This window comes from Lithobates pipiens, unplaced genomic scaffold (genome assembly GCF_037356315.1).
Source record: "Lithobates pipiens isolate NorthernLeopardFrog02 unplaced genomic scaffold, aLitPip1_a1.2 Scaffold_13, whole genome shotgun sequence".
NCBI classification, from domain to species: domain Eukaryota; kingdom Metazoa; phylum Chordata; class Amphibia; order Anura; family Ranidae; genus Lithobates; species Lithobates pipiens.
This window is the reverse complement of record NW_027507718.1, coordinates 509,032,585-509,051,843: the sequence shown is the minus strand read 5'-3', so window position 1 is coordinate 509,051,843 and position 19,259 is coordinate 509,032,585. Positions and strand designations below refer to the sequence as shown.

Genomic DNA, 19,259 nt, shown 5'->3' with positions numbered 1-19,259 from the left:
CTTCAAAGAGGAGGGTAGGGGCATATAGTACGGTGTGCTTTTTTGGGTCAAGGAAGTGAGCCAAATGAATTAAGAAGGTCTGTGTGCTTGATTAAAAAAATAGTTTATAGACATATACATGGTCTACTGGTCACATGTGTTGAATTCCTCCGAGATCCATGCCTCATTCATTTTTAGAAATGTGAGGTAGTTAACACTGTGGTGAGCTAGGCGAGTACGCTTATCGGTCACAATCCCCCCTGCTGCGCTGAACGTCCTTTCGGACAGGACACTGGATGAGGGGCAAGCCAACAGTTCGATTGCAAATTGGGCAAGCTCTGGCCAGAGGTCAAGCCTGCCCACCCAGTAGTCTAGGGGTTCATCACTCCTCAGAGCGTCCACATCGGCCGTTAACCCAATGTAGTCGGACACCTGACGGTCTAGGCGTTCCCTGATGCTGGATCCGGATGACACCTGTCGATGGGTCGGCTGAAAGAATGACCTCATATCCGAAGTCACCAACACATCTTCAAACCGGCCTCTTCTTGCAGGCGCTGTTGGATTGGTACCCGCAAATCCTTCTCTGGGAGTGGGAATTGCTCCTCTGCCAGCGCACGCAAAAGCAGAATGCAGCATTTCTCGAAGCAAGGCCTGGAAGTGCTGCATTCTGACAGCCCTCTGCGACGGCGGTAACATTTCCGCCATTTTGTGTTTGTACCGGGGGTCTAAGTACGTTGCCACCCAGTACTGGTCCTTGACCCTCATGCTTTTTATACGGGGGTCCCTATTAAAACACTGGAGCATGAAGGCCCCCATTTGCACTAAAGTGGAAGCGGTGTGGTGGCCTGGCTCCTGCTCATCATCCAGGATAATGTCGTCCTCTTCATTCTCCTCTCCCCATCCTCGCACAACAGGGATCCCAGAAAGGTTTAAAGCATGCTCTTCTTGCTCCTGCTCATCCGCCCCGGCACCATCCTCCTCTGACTCCTCATCAGACTCCTGTTGTTGACTTGTCTCAGATAGAGTAGCCCCCCCTGGGAATTCATCCAGCATTGCGACTTCCTCATCTTCCCGCTCCTGCTCCTCCACAGCCTGATCAATGACACGACGCAATGCACGCTCCAGAAAGAAGGCATAAGGTACCATGTCACTGATGGCGCCATGGCTGCGACTGACCAGTTTGGTGATCTCCTCAAATGGCCGCAGAAGTCTGCATGTGTCGCGCATGAGCAGCCACTGGCGCGGTGAAAAAAAACCCAGCTCCCCAGAACCGTTTCTTTCGCAGAGTTCATACAGGTAGACGTTAACTGCACGTTTCTGCTGGAGCAGCCTATCAAGCATATAGAAGGTTGAGTTCCATCGCGTCGGGCAATCGCAAATAAGACGTCTGACCGGCAGATGGTGTCGCCGCTGAATGTCAGCAAGGCGAGCCATGGCCGTGTAAGATCTTCTGAAATGGGCCGAGATTTTCCTTGCCTGCCGCAAGATGTCCTGGACCCCAGGGTATTTGACAAGGAATCGCTGCACGACCAAGTTTAAGACGTGTGCCATGCACGGCACGTGCGTGATTTTGCCCTGTTTCAATGCGCTAAGCAGATTGGCACCGTTGTCACACACCACTTTACCAACTGTCAAATTGAGCGGTGTTAGCCACTCATCTGCCTGTGAACGCAAAGCTGAAAGGAGTGCCGGGCCAGTGTGGCTCTTTGCTTCCAGGCACAACAGACGCAGCACGGCATGGCAACGTCTCACCTGGCATGTGGAATAGGTTCTGGGGAGCTTGGGCGGTGCAGTGGAAGAGACGCTAGCAGCGGAAAAGGAGGAGGCAGCTGAGGAGGAGAGGGAGGAGGATGGAGTAGGAGGAGGAGAAGAAGAGTCAGGCCTGCATGCAATCCGTGGCGGTAAAACCAAATCTACACGGGTGCCACGGGTTACATGCTTGACGGCCGTCAGAAGGTTCACCCAGTGGGCAGTAAAACTGATATACCTTCCCTGCCCGTGTTTGCTAGACCACGTGTCTGTGGTCAGATGTATCTTGGCACCGACACTGTGTGCCAGAGATACATTCACTTGCCGCTGAACATGGCCATATAGCTCTGGGATGCCCTTCTCTGAGAAATACTTCCTTCCTGGGACCTTCCATTGTGGTGTTCCAATGGCCACAAATTTGCGAAAGGCCTCCGAGTCCACCAGTTTATATGGCAGTAGTTGGCGGGCTATGAGTTCTGACAAGCCAGCCGCCAACCGTTGGGCAAGAGGGATATCCGGCATCATCATTTTTTTACGCTCAAACATTAGGCCCACGGAAGCCTGCCTTTTTGCAGAAAAATGTGAGCTTGGCGTGATGGAAGGTGGAGTGGAGGACAATTGTGAGGAGAGAGGAGAAGGAGAAGTAGAAGACGAGGCTGGACGGTGAGAGCCTGCAGTGTGGCTTTGTGTGTTCCGTTGCTCCCACTGGGCTCGGTGATGGCTGCTCATGTGCCTTCTTAAGGCGGTCGTCCCTAGGTGAGTATTGGGCTTACCGCGACTAACGCGTTGACTGCAAAGATTGCAGATGGCAACGCTATTGTCAGCAGCGGACACGTTAAAAAAAGCCCACACTGCGGAGCCATGTGCCGGTGTCCTGGGAGCGCCAGATGTGACCGTACATGGTCGATGACTCGCTCCTGATACATTTGCAGTCTGCTTTGTCCCTGCTGTGCAATGTAAGTCATTGCTGCTTCTCCTCCCTATCTGCTGGTCCATATCTCCCTCTGAACTCCCCTCCTCTTCCTCTCTTGTGGGCACCCACGTGACATCACTAGACACGTCATCATCAACGTCACCTTCCCCACCGCTATAAGTAGAGATCTCGGAGTAGGCAGCAACACCGGGGACCAACCTCCTCCTTGGGCTGATCTGGGTACTGGCGTCAGACTGCTGAGTAGCGCTTGTTGCTACCTCCTCTTCCTGATCCAATACCAAGAGTGGCTGCGCATCAGAAATGTCCTCTTGATATGGATCGGAAAATAATTCCAGTGACTCAAGCGGAAGGTATGTGGTGGTGGTGGTGGTGGTCGTGTTGTTGGTGGTAGTGTCTTTGGGGGTGCACATAGCAGAGAGTGAAGAAGAGGGTGCAGATCGAGAGGATGAGGAGGGTGCAGAAGAGTAAGGCTGAGCGAGCCACTCAACCAAGTCTGGTGCATCCTTTAAAGTAATTGAACGCACCTTCTGCAACTTCCCACTTTGGCTCAAGCCTGTTGCTCCTGCCCTACCCCTACCACCCCTGCGGAAGGGCCTGCCTCTTCCTCTGCCTGTCATTTTTTAAATGACCCTGTGACAAAACTCTTAGTCCCTATACCGCTGAAGGACTGCTGCAGTATAGGGCAGCGGTCAGCAGTGGTGCACGTCAACCCTATCTATTGTGGACCGATAGCGGTCCTTACAGAACAGCAGACTGTACCGCACTCAAGCCTATGTACCGTAGCACCCTATACCAAGTTACCAGTCCTTATAAGAACTTTTGTGGACCAAGCAGGTTGTGTATTAGTGTTTAGCAGACTGTACGTCAGTCCCTATACCGCTGAAGGACTGCTGCAGTATAGGGCAGCGGTCAGCAGTGGTGCACGTCAACCCTATCTATTGTGGACCGATAGCGGTCCTTACAGAACAGCAGACTGTACCGCACTCAAGCCTATGTACCGTAGCACCCTATACCAAGTTACCAGTCCTTATAAGAACTTTTGTGGACCAAGCAGGTTGTGTATTAGTGTTTAGCAGACTGTACGTCAGTCCCTATACCGCTGAAGGACTGCTGCAGTATAGGGCAGCGGTCAGCAGTGGTGCACGTCAACCCTATCTATTGTGGACCGATAGCGGTCCTTACAGAACAGCAGACTGTACCGCACTCAAGCCTATGTACCGTAGCACCCTATACCAAGTTACCAGTCCTTATAAGAACTTTTGTGGAACAAGCAGGTTGTGTGTTAGTGATTAGCAGACTGTACGTCAGTCCCTATACCGCTGAAGGACTGCTGCAGTATAGGTGAGCGGTCAGCAGTGGTGCACGTCAACCCTATCTATTGTGGACCTATAGCGGTCCTTACAGAACAGCAGACTGTACCGCACTCAAGCCTATGTACCGTAGCACCCTATACCAAGTTACCAGTCCTTATAAGAACTTTTGTGGACCAAGCAGGTTGTGTATTAGTGTTTAGCAGACTGTACGTCAGTCCCTATACCGCTGAAGGACTGCTGCAGTATAGGGCAGCGGTCAGCAGTGGTGCACGTCAACCCTATCTATTGTGGACCGATAGCGGTCCTTACAGAACAGCAGACTGTACCGCACTCAAGCCTATGTACCGTAGCACCCTATACCAAGTTACCAGTCCTTATAAGAACTTTTGTGGACCAAGCAGGTTGTGTATTAGTGTTTAGCAGACTGTACGTCAGTCCCTATACCGCTGAAGGACTGCTGCAGTATAGGGCAGCGGTCAGCAGTGGTGCACGTCAACCCTATCTATTGTGGACCGATAGCGGTCCTTACAGAACAGCAGACTGTACCGCACTCAAGCCTATGTACCGTAGCACCCTATACCAAGTTACCAGTCCTTATAAGAACTTTTGTGGAACAAGCAGGTTGTGTGTTAGTGATTAGCAGACTGTACGTCAGTCCCTATACCGCTGAAGGACTGCTGCAGTATAGGTGAGCGGTCAGCAGTGGTGCACGTCAACCCTATCTATTGTGGACCTATAGCGGTCCTTACAGAACAGCAGACTGTACCGCAATCAAGCCTATGTACCGTAGCACCCTATACCAAGTTACCAGTCCTTATAAGAACTTTTGTGGACCAAGCAGGTTGTGTATTAGTGTTTAGCAGACTGTACGTCAGTCCCTATACCGCTGAAGGACTGCTGCAGTATAGGGCAGCGGTCAGCAGTGGTGCACGTCAACCCTATCTATTGTGGACCGATAGCGGTCCTTACAGAACAGCAGACTGTACCGCACTCAAGCCTATGTACCGTAGCACCCTATACCAAGTTACCAGTCCTTATAAGAACTTTTGTGGACCAAGCAGGTTGTGTATTAGTGTTTAGCAGACTGTACGTCAGTCCCTATACCGCTGAAGGACTGCTGCAGTATAGGGCAGCGGTCAGCAGTGGTGCACGTCAACCCTATCTATTGTGGACCGATAGCGGTCCTTACAGAACAGCAGACTGTACCGCACTCAAGCCTATGTACCGTAGCACCCTATACCAAGTTACCAGTCCTTATAAGAACTTTTGTGGACCAAGCAGGTTGTGTATTAGTGTTTAGCAGACTGTACGTCAGTCCCTATACCGCTGAAGGACTGCTGCAGTATAGGGCAGCGGTCAGCAGTGGTGCACGTCAACCCTATCTATTGTGGACCGATAGCGGTCCTTACAGAACAGCAGACTGTACCGCACTCAAGCCTATGTACCGTAGCACCCTATACCAAGTTACCAGTCCTTATAAGAACTTTTGTGGAACAAGCAGGTTGTGTGTTAGTGATTAGCAGACTGTACGTCAGTCCCTATACCGCTGAAGGACTGCTGCAGTATAGGTGAGCGGTCAGCAGTGGTGCACGTCAACCCTATCTATTGTGGACCTATAGCGGTCCTTACAGAACAGCAGACTGTACCGCACTCAAGCCTATGTACCGTAGCACCCTATACCAAGTTACCAGTCCTTATAAGAACTTTTGTGGACCAAGCAGGTTGTGTATTAGTGTTTAGCAGACTGTACGTCAGTCCCTATACCGCTGAAGGACTGCTGCAGTATAGGGCAGCGGTCAGCAGTGGTGCACGTCAACCCTATCTATTGTGGACCGATAGCGGTCCTTACAGAACAGCAGACTGTACCGCACTCAAGCCTATGTACCGTAGCACCCTATACCAAGTTACCAGTCCTTATAAGAACTTTTGTGGACCAAGCAGGTTGTGTATTAGTGTTTAGCAGACTGTACGTCAGTCCCTATACCGCTGAAGGACTGCTGCAGTATAGGGCAGCGGTCAGCAGTGGTGCACGTCAACCCTATCTATTGTGGACCGATAGCGGTCCTTACAGAACAGCAGACTGTACCGCACTCAAGCCTATGTACCGTAGCACCCTATACCAAGTTACCAGTCCTTATAAGAACTTTTGTGGAACAAGCAGGTTGTGTATTAGTGTTTAGCAGACTGTACGTCAGTCCCTATACCGCTGAAGGACTGCTGCAGTATAGGGCAGCGGTCAGCAGTGGTGCACGTCAACCCTATCTATTGTGGACCGATAGCGGTCCTTACAGAACAGCAGACTGTACCGCACTCAAGCCTATGTACCGTAGCACCCTATACCAAGTTACCAGTCCTTATAAGAACTTTTGTGGAACAAGCAGGTTGTGTGTTAGTGATTAGCAGACTGTACGTCAGTCCCTATACCGCTGAAGGACTGCTGCAGTATAGGTGAGCGGTCAGCAGTGGTGCACGTCAACCCTATCTATTGTGGACCTATAGCGGTCCTTACAGAACAGCAGACTGTACCGCACTCAAGCCTATGTACCGTAGCACCCTATACCAAGTTACCAGTCCTTATAAGAACTTTTGTGGACCAAGCAGGTTGTGTATTAGTGTTTAGCAGACTGTACGTCAGTCCCTATACCGCTGAAGGACTGCTGCAGTATAGGGCAGCGGTCAGCAGTGGTGCACGTCAACCCTATCTATTGTGGACCGATAGCGGTCCTTACAGAACAGCAGACTGTACCGCACTCAAGCCTATGTACCGTAGCACCCTATACCAAGTTACCAGTCCTTATAAGAACTTTTGTGGAACAAGCAGGTTGTGTGTTAGTGATTAGCAGACTGTACGTCAGTCCCTATACCGCTGAAGGACTGCTGCAGTATAGGGCAGCGGTCAGCAGTGGTGCACGTCAACCCTATCTATTGTGGACCGATAGCGGTCCTTACAGAACAGCAGACTGTACCGCACTCAAGCCTATGTACCGTAGCACCCTATACCAAGTTACCAGTCCTTATAAGAACTTTTGTGGAACAAGCAGGTTGTGTGTTAGTGATTAGCAGACTGTACGTCAGTCCCTATACCGCTGAAGGACTGCTGCAGTATAGGTGAGCGGTCAGCAGTGGTGCACGTCAACCCTATCTATTGTGGACCGATAGCGGTCCTTACAGAACAGCAGACTGTACCGCACTCAAGCCTATGTACCGTAGCACCCTATACCAAGTTACCAGTCCTTATAAGAACTTTTGTGGACCAAGCAGGTTGTGTATTAGTGTTTAGCAGACTGTACGTCAGTCCCTATACCGCTGAAGGACTGCTGCAGTATAGGGCAGCGGTCAGCAGTGGTGCACGTCAACCCTATCTATTGTGGACCGATAGCGGTCCTTACAGAACAGCAGACTGTACCGCACTCAAGCCTATGTACCGTAGCACCCTATACCAAGTTACCAGTCCTTATAAGAACTTTTGTGGAACAAGCAGGTTGTGTGTTAGTGATTAGCAGACTGTACGTCAGTCCCTATACCGCTGAAGGACTGCTGCAGTATAGGTGAGCGGTCAGCAGTGGTGCACGTCAACCCTATCTATTGTGGACCTATAGCGGTCCTTACAGAACAGCAGACTGTACCGCACTCAAGCCTATGTACCGTAGCACCCTATACCAAGTTACCAGTCCTTATAAGAACTTTTGTGGACCAAGCAGGTTGTGTATTAGTGTTTAGCAGACTGTACGTCAGTCCCTATACCGCTGAAGGACTGCTGCAGTATAGGGCAGCGGTCAGCAGTGGTGCACGTCAACCCTATCTATTGTGGACCGATAGCGGTCCTTACAGAACAGCAGACTGTACCGCACTCAAGCCTATGTACCGTAGCACCCTATACCAAGTTACCAGTCCTTATAAGAACTTTTGTGGAACAAGCAGGTTGTGTGTTAGTGATTAGCAGACTGTACGTCAGTCCCTATACCGCTGAAGGACTGCTGCAGTATAGGGCAGCGGTCAGCAGTGGTGCACGTCAACCCTATCTATTGTGGACCGATAGCGGTCCTTACAGAACAGCAGACTGTACCGCACTCAAGCCTATGTACCGTAGCACCCTATACCAAGTTACCAGTCCTTATAAGAACTTTTGTGGAACAAGTGAGTTGTGAATGTTTAGCAGACTGCAGCAGAAGGGCAGCAGTCAAGTATAATATCCTTTCTATATTTGGAAGAAAGAATATTATACATGTACAAGCCTATTACTGTACCACTGATACCAGTCCTGAAAAGAACCTTTGTGGAACTAATAATAACAGCAAGTCTTTAAAATTACCCTCACTGCCTGACAACACTGCTTCCTTCCTGTCCCTATACAAATTGGCAAAAAAAGAGAACGATTAGTGGTTACTGGAACAGCTCTTTTGTGGACCTTGATAGTAACAGCTAATGATGATGATGATGATGATGATGATGAAAGACTAATCTGGCTGTCCCTGTAGCATACACCGTCCTTTCCCTTTCTCTAAACTAACAAAAGACACTCAGGCTGCTGCAAGAATCAGCAGCACAGCAAACCTATCAACACCTAACACCTATACCAGTCCTGAAAAGAACTTTTGTGTACCAAATAGCTAGTGGTTTATCTCTCCCTACTCCACACAGGAACCTGTCCCTATCGTAACAGAAGAAAGAATGTAAAATGGCCACCGGATCGGGTGTATTTATAGGTTAGGGGGAATATCCAAGTGTCCATGTGCTGTCATGTCTCAATTGGCTGTCCTGTATCACATGATAAACGTGTCACCAAAGGTTAAAGTTCTTGTATACATTAAACACGTAAGTCCGCCGCGGCGAACGACGGAAAAAGGCGTTCGAACGTGCGGACCGCGAATGTCGGAAATTCGCCGCGAAACGACCGCCGGGCGAAACGTTCGTCCATCACTAATTATCAGCATTATGCCAATTATCTCTACTATACTAAAACTACCAACATTTTGGAGACCACAAGTTCCTCATTCAGGCCACCAGATGAAAGTCGCATTGTACAGTATATCCAGTATGTCTCCCTTTCACAGAGCCTGTGAAACCATTCTGCTTCAGGGAGAACCCTGGATATCTGTTTGATGACCCAAACTTCTAAACCTCTTTTAGATTTTTTTTATGGCACTCTGCAGTGTGATGGGGGACCCTGTGTTTTGTCTTTTCCTTCTTTCACTATCATGATGTTCACCAAATTGCTTCCTTAGTGGGCCAATAGTTCTGGCCTATATAGAGAAGTCTACAGGGGCAAGCAAGGGCAATAAATTATGAAATCAGAGCAACAGTTGCAAAATTCCTCTATATTAAATGTTTTCCCTTTAGCTGTAAAATCCTCTTTTCCATGCTTAATAAAGGGACAGGTTTTTTCACAATGTTTTTTGCACTAATATATGCCCTGTATGGTAATAAGATACATCTGAAGATACAGCATCGTTAGGATTGAGTTTACTCGGGGTGATATCATTTTTTAAGTTAGGGGCAGTTTTGTATGTCACTCGAGGTCTATTATGAAGGAGAGGTTTTAAAAAAGGATTTTCCATTAATATATGTCAATGTTTGTTTATTACTGTATATATTCAATTTTTTTACAATGATAGTGAAATCTAGTAATAAATCAAATTGATTGATTGAAAGTGTCCTTCTTTTTACATACAGGTTTACCATTAGGGTAAAAGGTGTAAACATGTTGGATAGGAGATTTAGGGTAATCTTTTCCAAGTAGTTTTTCTTTGGAAAAGGAGCTCTGTTCTATATAATCTCTAATTCTAGTGCAATTCTGTCTAAGCCAACAGAATTGCCCCTTTGGTATGTTACTGGCCCATTTAGGATAATGGCAGATACTGAAATGCAATAGGGAATAACCTGCAGTCGGTTTTCTATCATTTTTGGCATGATATTATAATATTATCTTCATGACCTACCTCTAGGTCCAAAAAAGGTTAGTTTTTCTGCATCCAAGACATACGTAAAAGATAATCCAAAAGGATTATTGTTACAGTGTTCGACAAATGCTGCCCCCAGGTCTTGAGGACTGTCCCAGATGAAAATAATGTCCTCTATGTACCGCTCAAAAAATATCTAGTTTTCTGTATTGGGATTGTTGTGCCTAGGGATGAGCCGAACACCCCCCTGTTCGGTTCGCACCACAACCTGCGAACAGACCTAAACTTCGTGTGAACTTTAGAACCCTATTAAAGTCTATAGGACTCGAACGTTCACAATCTAAAGTGCTCATTTTAAAGGGTAATATGCAGGTTACTGTCCTAAAAAGTGTTTGGGGACCCGGGTCCTGCCCCAGGGGACATGGATCAATGCAAAAAAAAGTTTTAAAAACGGCCGTTTTTTCAGGAGCAGTGATTATAATAATGATTAAAGTGAAACAATAAAAGTGTAATATTCCTTTAAATTTCGTAGCTGGGGGGTATCTATAGTATGCCTGTGAAGGGGCGCATGTTTCTGGTGCTTAGAACTGTCCCTGCACAAAGTGTCATTTGTGCAGGAAAAAAAGTCTTTTAAAATCACTTGCGGCTAAATTGTCGGGTCTCCGTAATACAGAGAACACTCAATGAGTGTTCTCTGTATTAGCCGACAATTCATTAATTCATTGATTTAAAAAAAAAAAAAAAAAGCGTGGGGGTTCCCCTAAATTCAATTACCAGGCCCTTCAGGTCTGACATGGATATTAAGGGGAACCCCGTGTCAAATTTAAAAAAAATTGACGTGGGGGTCCCCCCAAATATCCATACCAGACCCTTCAGGTCTGATATGGATATTAAGGGGAACCCCGCATCAAATTAAAAAAAATTGACGTGGGGTCCCCCTAAAAATCCATATCAGGCCCTTTATCCGAGCACGCAACCTGGCAGGCCGCAGGAAAAGAGGGGGGGACGGGAGAGCGGCCCCCCCTCCCTCCTGAACCGTACCAGGCCACATACCCTCAACATTGGGAGGATGCTTTGGGGGTCTGTGACCCCCTCAAAGCACCTTGTCCCCATGTTGATAAGGACAAGGGCCTCATCCTCACAACCCTGGCCGTTGGTTGTGAGGGTCTGCGGGCGGGGGGCTTATCAGAATCTGGAAGCCCCCTTTAACAAGGGGACCCCCAGATCCCGCCCCCCCTGTTTGAAATGGTAAGGGGGTACAAAAGTATTCCCGCCCCCCCTGTTTGAAATGGTAAGGGGGTACAAAAAGTACCCCCTTACCATTTCAAACAGGGGGGGGGGCGGGATCTGGGGGTCCCCTTGTTAAAGGGGGCTTCCAGATTCTGATAAGCCCCCCGCCCGCAGACCCTCACAACCAACGGCCAGGGTTGTGAGGATGAGGCCCTTGTCCTTATCAACATGGGGACAAGGTGCTTTGAGGGGTCACAGACCCCCAAAGCATCCTCCCAATGTTGAGGGTATGTGGCCTGGTACGGTTCAGGAGGGAGGGGGGGCCGCTCTCTCGCCCCCCCCCTCTTTTCCTGCGGCCTGCCAGGTTGCGTGCTCGGATAAAGGGTCTGATATGGATTTTTAGGGGGACCCCCACGTCAATTTTTTTTTTTAATTTGATGCGGGGTTCCCCTTAATATCCATATCAGACCTGAAGGGTCTGGTATGGATATTTGGGGGGACCCCCACGTCAATTTTTTTTTTAATTTGACACGGGGTTCCCCTTAATATCCATGTCAGACCTGAAGGGCCTGGTAATTGAATTTAGGGGAACCCCCACGCTTTTTTTTTTTTTTTTTTTTTTTTAATCAATGAATGAATGAATTGTCGGCTAATACAGAGAACACTCATTGAGTGTTCTCTGTATTACGGAGACCCGACAATTTAGCCGCAAGTGATTTTAAAAGACTTTTTTTCCTGCACAAATCACACTTTGTGCAGGGACAGTTCTAAGCACCAGAAACATGCGCCCCTTCACAGGCATACTATAGACACCCCCCAGCTACGAAATTTAAAGGAATATTACACTTTTATTGTTTCACTTTAATCATTATTAAAATCACTGCTCCTGAAAAAACGGCAGTTTTTAAAACTTTTTTTTGCATTGATCCATGTCCCCTGGGGCAGGACCCGGGTCCACAAACACTTTTTAGGACAGTAACCTGCACATTACCCTTTAAAATTAGCACTTTCGATTTCTCCCATAGACTTGTATAGGGTGTTCCGGCTTTTCGAATTTGCTGCGAACAGCCCAAATTGTTCACTGTTCGCTGAACAGGCGAACAGGCAATGTTCGAGTAGAACTTGAGTTCGACTCGAACTCGAAGCTCATCCCTAGTTGTGCCATATGTACTGGGATTCCAAAAATACCATAGCCAGATTTGCATATGAGGGTGCAAAATAAGTACCCATGGCGGTCCCTTAAACTTATCCATTGCTGAAACTAAAATAATTATGTGTCAGACAAAATTCTCTGCCCTCTAAGATTTATAAGAGTTGGCCTGTCTCTGATTAATGAAAGAGCCCGTAGATAAAAAATAATTCAAAGCTGAAAGACCAAATTGGTGGGGAATATACAGTATGTGTACAATGAGTTGAGGTCTAAGGACACCCATGAATAATTAGGTTCCTATCTGTAGGGTTGTAACAGTTTTGGTAAATGGGTAATGTCCCTTATGTTAGATTGCAGACATGGCAGACCCAATGGCAGATGGAATCCTACCCTCCGCAGGACAATCAGGCCCGGGCAGTAAGAATATAGTCAATAACATCCCTCCCTGTCTGCAATATGTACAGGCAGAGTTTTCTGGTTCTTTTGGTTCTTAGGTGTAAAGTAGAAGTAGGTGGTTTGGTAGGTAACTCCCTACACAAAAAGGAGGCTTCAACTTTGTCTATAATACTGCTATCTATGGCACAACTTACCAAAGAGTCTGCCTCAATGTCTGGACCACCAGGCTTTGATGCCATCAGAGCAACGTACTGTAGGAGGGACAATCAAGGCAACTGAAAAAATAACCTTAGGCACAACAAGTAACACCTACTAGTTACACAAAGACTCAGACATGGCAAACGGAATACTACCCTCCGCAGGACAATACGGCCAGGTAGTAAGCATAGAGTCAATAACATCACACTGATCTTTGGTCAAAGGATCATCAGAGGAATGGAAATCGGGAAATCAGGAAATCATGGAAATCAGGCATCGGATCAATAGGCACATCAGGCTAGGGCAGGGGGCAGAGGCACATCAGGCTGGCCAGTGGGCAGAGGCACATCAGGCTAGGCAGAGGGCACAAGCACATCAGGCTGGGCAGCAGGCAGAGGCACATCAGGTTGGGCATCGGGCTGAGGCACATCAGGCTGGGCAGTGGGCTGAGGCACATCAGGCTGGGCAGCGAGCCGAGACACATCAGGCTGGGCTGTGGGTCAAGGCACATCAGGTTGGACAGCGGGCACCAGAACATCAGGCTGGACAGCGGGCACTTGATCATCAGGCTGGACAGCAGACACCAGAACATCAGGCTGGACATCAGGCACGGGAACATCAGGCTGGAGCAGATTGGCTGGCGTGGAGGCAGGCTGGAGCAGATCGGCTGGCGTGGAGGCAGGCTGGAGCAGCTCGGCTGGTGCGGAGGCAGCCTGGAGCAGATCGGCTGGCGCGGGGGCAGGCTGGATAAGATCTGTTGGCATGGAGTCAGACTGGAGCTGACTGGTTGGTGTACAGGCAGACTGGAGCAGATTGGCTGGTGTGGAAGCAGGATTGGATAGTGTCAGGATTGTGCCAGTTGGGAAAAACTTCAGTTTCTTTTTAGGCTTAGCCACTGAAGATCTCTAAATGACTGCATGGCTGTAAGCAGGAGGTGCAGCTGATGGAAGAGAAGAGCAGGGGGGATAGTAAACAAGAGGGAGCAGTTGCTAAGAAGGATCTTTGTGGGATGGTTGCAGACATCTCCAAACAACATACTGCCCTGATCAACTAGGGAATGAGCAATTTGGATACATTCTAATAGTTGGTTACTGGTCGACTCCTTCAATATCTGGTGGCAGTATTTATTATCCTCTTTCTACAGCAAAGACAAATAAATAACCTGCTCCAGATGCATTTTCCCCCAAATAGCAGAACCAAAATGGCTTCCCTGTGCAGCCACTTCTGGTCAGGACTGACCTTGGTATTATGTCAGGGACCTGTGTGACCAGAAATGTGTGGACTGCAACAGAGTGTACCATACACAGGTAAAGTGTAAATAATATGATTTATTAAAAGATAAGTGAACAACAAAGAAAACACACCTCCAATACAGTAAATAGTGTAACCCAACCAGTGAACTGACAACTATTGAACACAAAACAAACGGTAGTATAAATCCAATATGTACAGAGCATGGGATAACCATATTGTAATCATACCAGAGCCAGGGTCATACATGGGAGATCAAGCAGGGGGAGCTGGGAACAAGTCAGGACAGGGAAAGGGAACCAGGAGACAGACTGAGTGGGTAGGAAGAAAGCAGGCTGCAGGATCAAGGTCAGAGTCCAGGAACAGGAGACGGGAGACAGGAGACAGGATGCAGGCTTCAGGCACACAGGAACACAGATCAGGGGCACAAGGATAAAATACCAAGGCAAAATATAATAGCAGTCACCAGGTTTAAATACACTACCTGCAATCAGCATCAGGTGATGCCTGATTGCAGGGGATTATGTCAGCTCCTGACTGCCGAGAAACACCCGCTGGTGGACACCGGAACTGCAGACTAAAGATCTTGGAGCACAGTGCCACCAGCAGGTGAATCCTCTCCTGACCATCAGCCTCCGAGTGCTGAGAGACCCCTGCTGGTGGACATTGGAACTGCAGCCCATAGATCTGGGAGCCACAGTTCCACCAGCAGGTGAAACCTTCCCTGACAGGGTCTTTTTGACATAACTGGATGTGTCTGACAATAATCTGTATGCCTCTTTATCTTCCAACTGTTAGTAAACATAGCGTTTGAAATAAAGATCTTGCATGCGTTTTTCACACTATAGACATTTTTTTAGATAAAGGTTCGTGTCATAAGTGTTCAGAAGAGGAGTGGCCAAACGATAACAATCAGTGTGTTCCAAAATCTGTTGAATTTCTGTCTTATGGAGATGACCCAGTTCCTGTCACAGTTTCAGTTATTTCTGTTTTACTGTTGGTTAAAACATCCGCTATTTTTTGTGTTTTTATTGTATTTCGAGAGACTCCAGTGGTCAGAGCTAATAACCAAACCTTGAGCTTCATTCTCCTGGGCTCCATCATCTTGAGCTTCCTCTGTGTGTTTTTGTTTTTGGGTCGGCCTGGACCTATCAGCTGCATGTTTCGTCAGACCTCCTTTGGAATCATCTTTTCTGTGACTGTATCTGCCATTCTAGCCAAAACTATTATGGTCTACATGGCCTTCAAGGCCACCAAACCTAGAAGCTTCTGGAGAAAATATATTGGAGTAAAAATATCAAACTGTTTGGTTCTTCTTTGTTCATTTATCCAGGTTTTAATTAGTGTCATTTGGCTATTGACTGCCTGTCCATTTCCAGAAATTAACACTGACCTATATGCTGATAAAATTATTATTCAGTGTAATGAAGGATCTACTTTGGCATTTTCAATACTCCTGGGTTACATTGGACTTCTAGCAGCTGTGAGTTTCTTTGTGGCTTTTCTGGCCAGAAATTTACCAGACAGTTACAATGAGGCCAAATACATCACCTTCAGCATGCTGGTGTTCTGCAGTGTCTGGATCGCTTTTATTCCAGCTTATATGAGTGTTACAGGGAAGAACACTGTGCTTGTAGAGATATTTGCTATAATAACTTCTAGCTTAGGCATTTTGGTTTGCATATTTACTCCTAAATGTTACATTATACTGGTGAGACCAGATTTAAATTCAAAAAGTAAAATAGTAAAACAAACCAAAACCTGAGAATACATTTTATTATTGAATGTTTGTTTATAAATCAATACAATGAATTTGAATGGAAATCCATTTCACCATTCCCATTATACCCAGAATATGATTTTTTTGTACGATTGATTTGGCAGAAAGGGTTCTCCAAAAAATAATTGTCATAAAGGTTTATTATTGTTATTGTTTGTGCAATACATCTATTTAAACTGTTACTTTGCTCTCTTTATTTTACACATATTAGAGAAACATACAACATTGAAAGTTCCATTAAACAAACAAATATATATATATAAAATATAAAAAGCTATTGAAAAGAAAAGGTATGCATTTAAAAAGGAACAAGTCTTAATACTATAATTTCAATTTCCTATTAAAAAATCTAGATTCTAGTTCTTTTACACTTTGGTGTTGTAGTAACTGTAAAAGTGTCACAATCATTTTTTATTCACTTAACTCTATATTAATTGCAGAAAATTTGTATTGAATCTAGTTAATATGGTTCTTTTTTCTGGATGATTAATTTATGCATCTTTTAAATATTTACAAAATGGCTTCCATTTGCTGAGACACTTTTTACTTGCTTCGAATGATATCACTATTGCTGTAAATTACTGTATCCTCTTACAGGTCCTTAACCTTGGGGTTGCAATATACATGCTAAATAATTGCCTTATTCAATGGTTTGTAAAGTGGTTTGTAAAGTAGAAGTTTTTTTATCTTAATGTATTCTATGCATTAAGATAAAAAAACCTTCTGTTTGTAGCAGCCCCCCTAATACTTATCTGAGCCTGTCTCAATCCAGCAATGTTACAGGACAGTCTCGGCTGCCCAGGACTCTCCCTCCTCATTGGAGACAGCAGTGCGGCACCATTAACCCACAGAGCTGCGGCTAAGCTCAAGTGCCCCCATAGCAAACTGCTTGCTGTGGGAGGCACTCAGCAGGAGGGAGGGGCCAGGAGTACCAAAGATGGACCCAAGAAGAGGAGGATCTGGCTGCTCTGAACAAGTATGACATGTTTGTTATTTTTAAAGAAAAACATTGAATTGAGACTTTATTACCACTAAGGTTAACCATAAGGTTTGTTCTTGGGTATAAAACTGGCTATGGGGGCATGTCCAGAGGGTTGTGATAAACAAAGTATACTCAGAATGGTCGAGAGTGGCTAGTGGAGTACCCCAAGACTCTGTCCTGGGACCAATTCTGTTTAATTTATTTATAAATGATATAGAGCATGGTATAAATCGATCTCAGTGTTTTGACACAAAAGTATGTAGGACAATAAGGCTCGGTTCACACAGAGGCGACACGACTTCAGGACGACTTTGTGAGGCAACTTGGAGACGACTTGAACACGACTTTTAGACACGACCTGGGGCGACTTACAACACAACTTTAAGTCGCCCCAGGTCAGAGAACGAGCTCTGAAGAGGGAACTCCACGCCAAATTTCAGAAAAAAAATTGGCGTGGGTTCTCCTCCGAGAGCATACCCTTAGATCTGGTATGGATTCCAAGGGGAATCCCCTACGCCGAAAAATCAACGTGGGGGTCCCCCCAGATCCACACCAGACCCTTATCCGAGCACACTACCCGGCCGGCCAGGAAAGGGGGTGGGGACGAGCGGGCGCCCCCCCTCCTGAGCCATACAAGGCCGTGTGCCCTTAACATGGGGGGGTGCCTTGGGGGAGGGGGCGCGTGCGGCCCCCCCACCCCAAAGCACCTTGTCCCCATGTTGATGAGGACAAGGGCCTCTTCCCAACAACCCTGGCCGTTGGTTGTCGGGGTCTGCGGGCGGGGGACTTATCGGAATCCGGGAGCCCCCTTTAATAAGGGGGCCCCCGGATACCGGCCCCCACCCTATGTGAATGAGTATGGGGTACAATGTACCCCTACCCATTCACCTGTAAAATAAAGTCCAAAAAAAACACAACACACAAGATAAAATAGTTTATTGCACAGCTCCGGGGGTCTTCCGTCTTCGGGGGTCTTCTCGCCGGACTCCTCCGCTATCTTCTTCTAGCTCTTTTGCTAGCGGAGGAGCCCGGCTTTCTTCCTCGCTGCCGCCCTCTTCTTCCGACTTCGGGGGTCTTGTCCCCCTCTTCGGTTCTTCTGCCGGGCCACCGCGCCTTCTTATAGCTCTTTTACAGGCGGTGGCCCGGTCTTCTGTCGCCATCGCCACCGCCGCCTTCCGTTCTTCTTCTTCTCCTGGAGATGTTGACTCGACGTTCTCTCCGGCCGCAATGCCAGGGACGCGCTGCGCAGCGACTTATATAGGGACAAGGGGCGGGGTCATCGGTTGATGTCACATGGGTTGATGTCACATGGTGACAGTCCCAGCATCCTCCGGGACTGTGACATCGTAAGGGGGCGGGGGGTCACCATGTGACATCAACCCATGTGACATCAACCGATGACCCCGCCCCTTGTCCCTATATAAGTCGCCGCGCAGAGCGTCCCTGGCATTGCGGCCGGAGAGAACGTCGAGTCAACATCTCCAGGAGAAGAAGAAGAATGGAAGGCGGCGACGGCGACAGAAGACTGGGCCACCGCCTGTAAAAGAGCTATAAGAAGGAGCGGTGGCCCGGCAGAAGAACCGAAGAGGGGGACAAGACCCTCGAAGTCGGAAGAAGAGGGCGGAGGCGAGGAAGAAAGCCGGGCTCCTCCGCTAGCAAAAGAGCTAGAAGAAGATAGCGGAGGAGTCCGGCGAGAAGACCCCCGAAGACGGAAGACCCCTGGAGCTGTGCAATAAACTATTTTATCTTGTGTGTTGTGTTTTTTTTGGACTTTATTTTACAGGTGAATGGGTAGGGGTACATTGTACCCCATACTCATTCACACAGGGTGGGGGGCCGGTATCCGGGGGCCCCCTTATTAAAGGGGGCTCCCGTATTCCGATAAGCCCCCTGCCCGCAGACCCCGACAACCAATGGCCAGGGTTGTCGGGAAGAGGCCCTTGTCCTCATCAACATGGGGACAAGGTGCTTTAGGGTGGGGGGGCCGCACGCCCCCCCCCTCCCCAAGGCAACCCCCCATGTTGAGGGCACGCGGCCTGGTATGGCTCAGGAGGGGGGGCGCCCGCTCGTCCCCACCCCCTTTCCTGGCCGGCCGGGTAGTGTGCTCGGACAAGGGTCTGGTGTGGATCTAGGGGGACCCCCACGCCACTTTTTCGGCATAGGGGGTTCCCCTTGGAATCCATACCAGACCTAAGGGCCTGGTATGCTCTCGGAGGGGGAATCCACGCCAATTTTTTTTCAGAAATTTGGCGTGGAGTTCACCCTTCAGAGCTGATAATTCTGTCAAAGTCGCCTCCGTATAGACAGAGATCCGACTTGGAGGCGACCTCCATTGAAATCAATGGGTACAAGTCACCTACAAGTCAGATTGAAGTAGTACAGGAACTTCTTTTGAAG

The 19,259-nt window shown here is 47.8% G+C and overlaps 1 protein-coding gene across 1 annotated transcript in view; it reads left to right on the top strand.

Moving 5' to 3' along the window:
• LOC143975924 (vomeronasal type-2 receptor 26-like) overlaps positions 1 to 15,865 on the top strand; it is a 69,523-nt gene extending 53,658 nt beyond the window's left edge. Inside the window, exon 6 of the mRNA XM_077478457.1 lies at positions 14,961 to 15,865. Within this exon, the coding sequence (XP_077334583.1) occupies positions 14,961 to 15,865 (905 nt within the window). The remainder of the gene's footprint in view (positions 1 to 14,960) is intronic.
• The last annotated feature ends 3,394 nt before the right edge of the window (positions 15,866 to 19,259 follow it).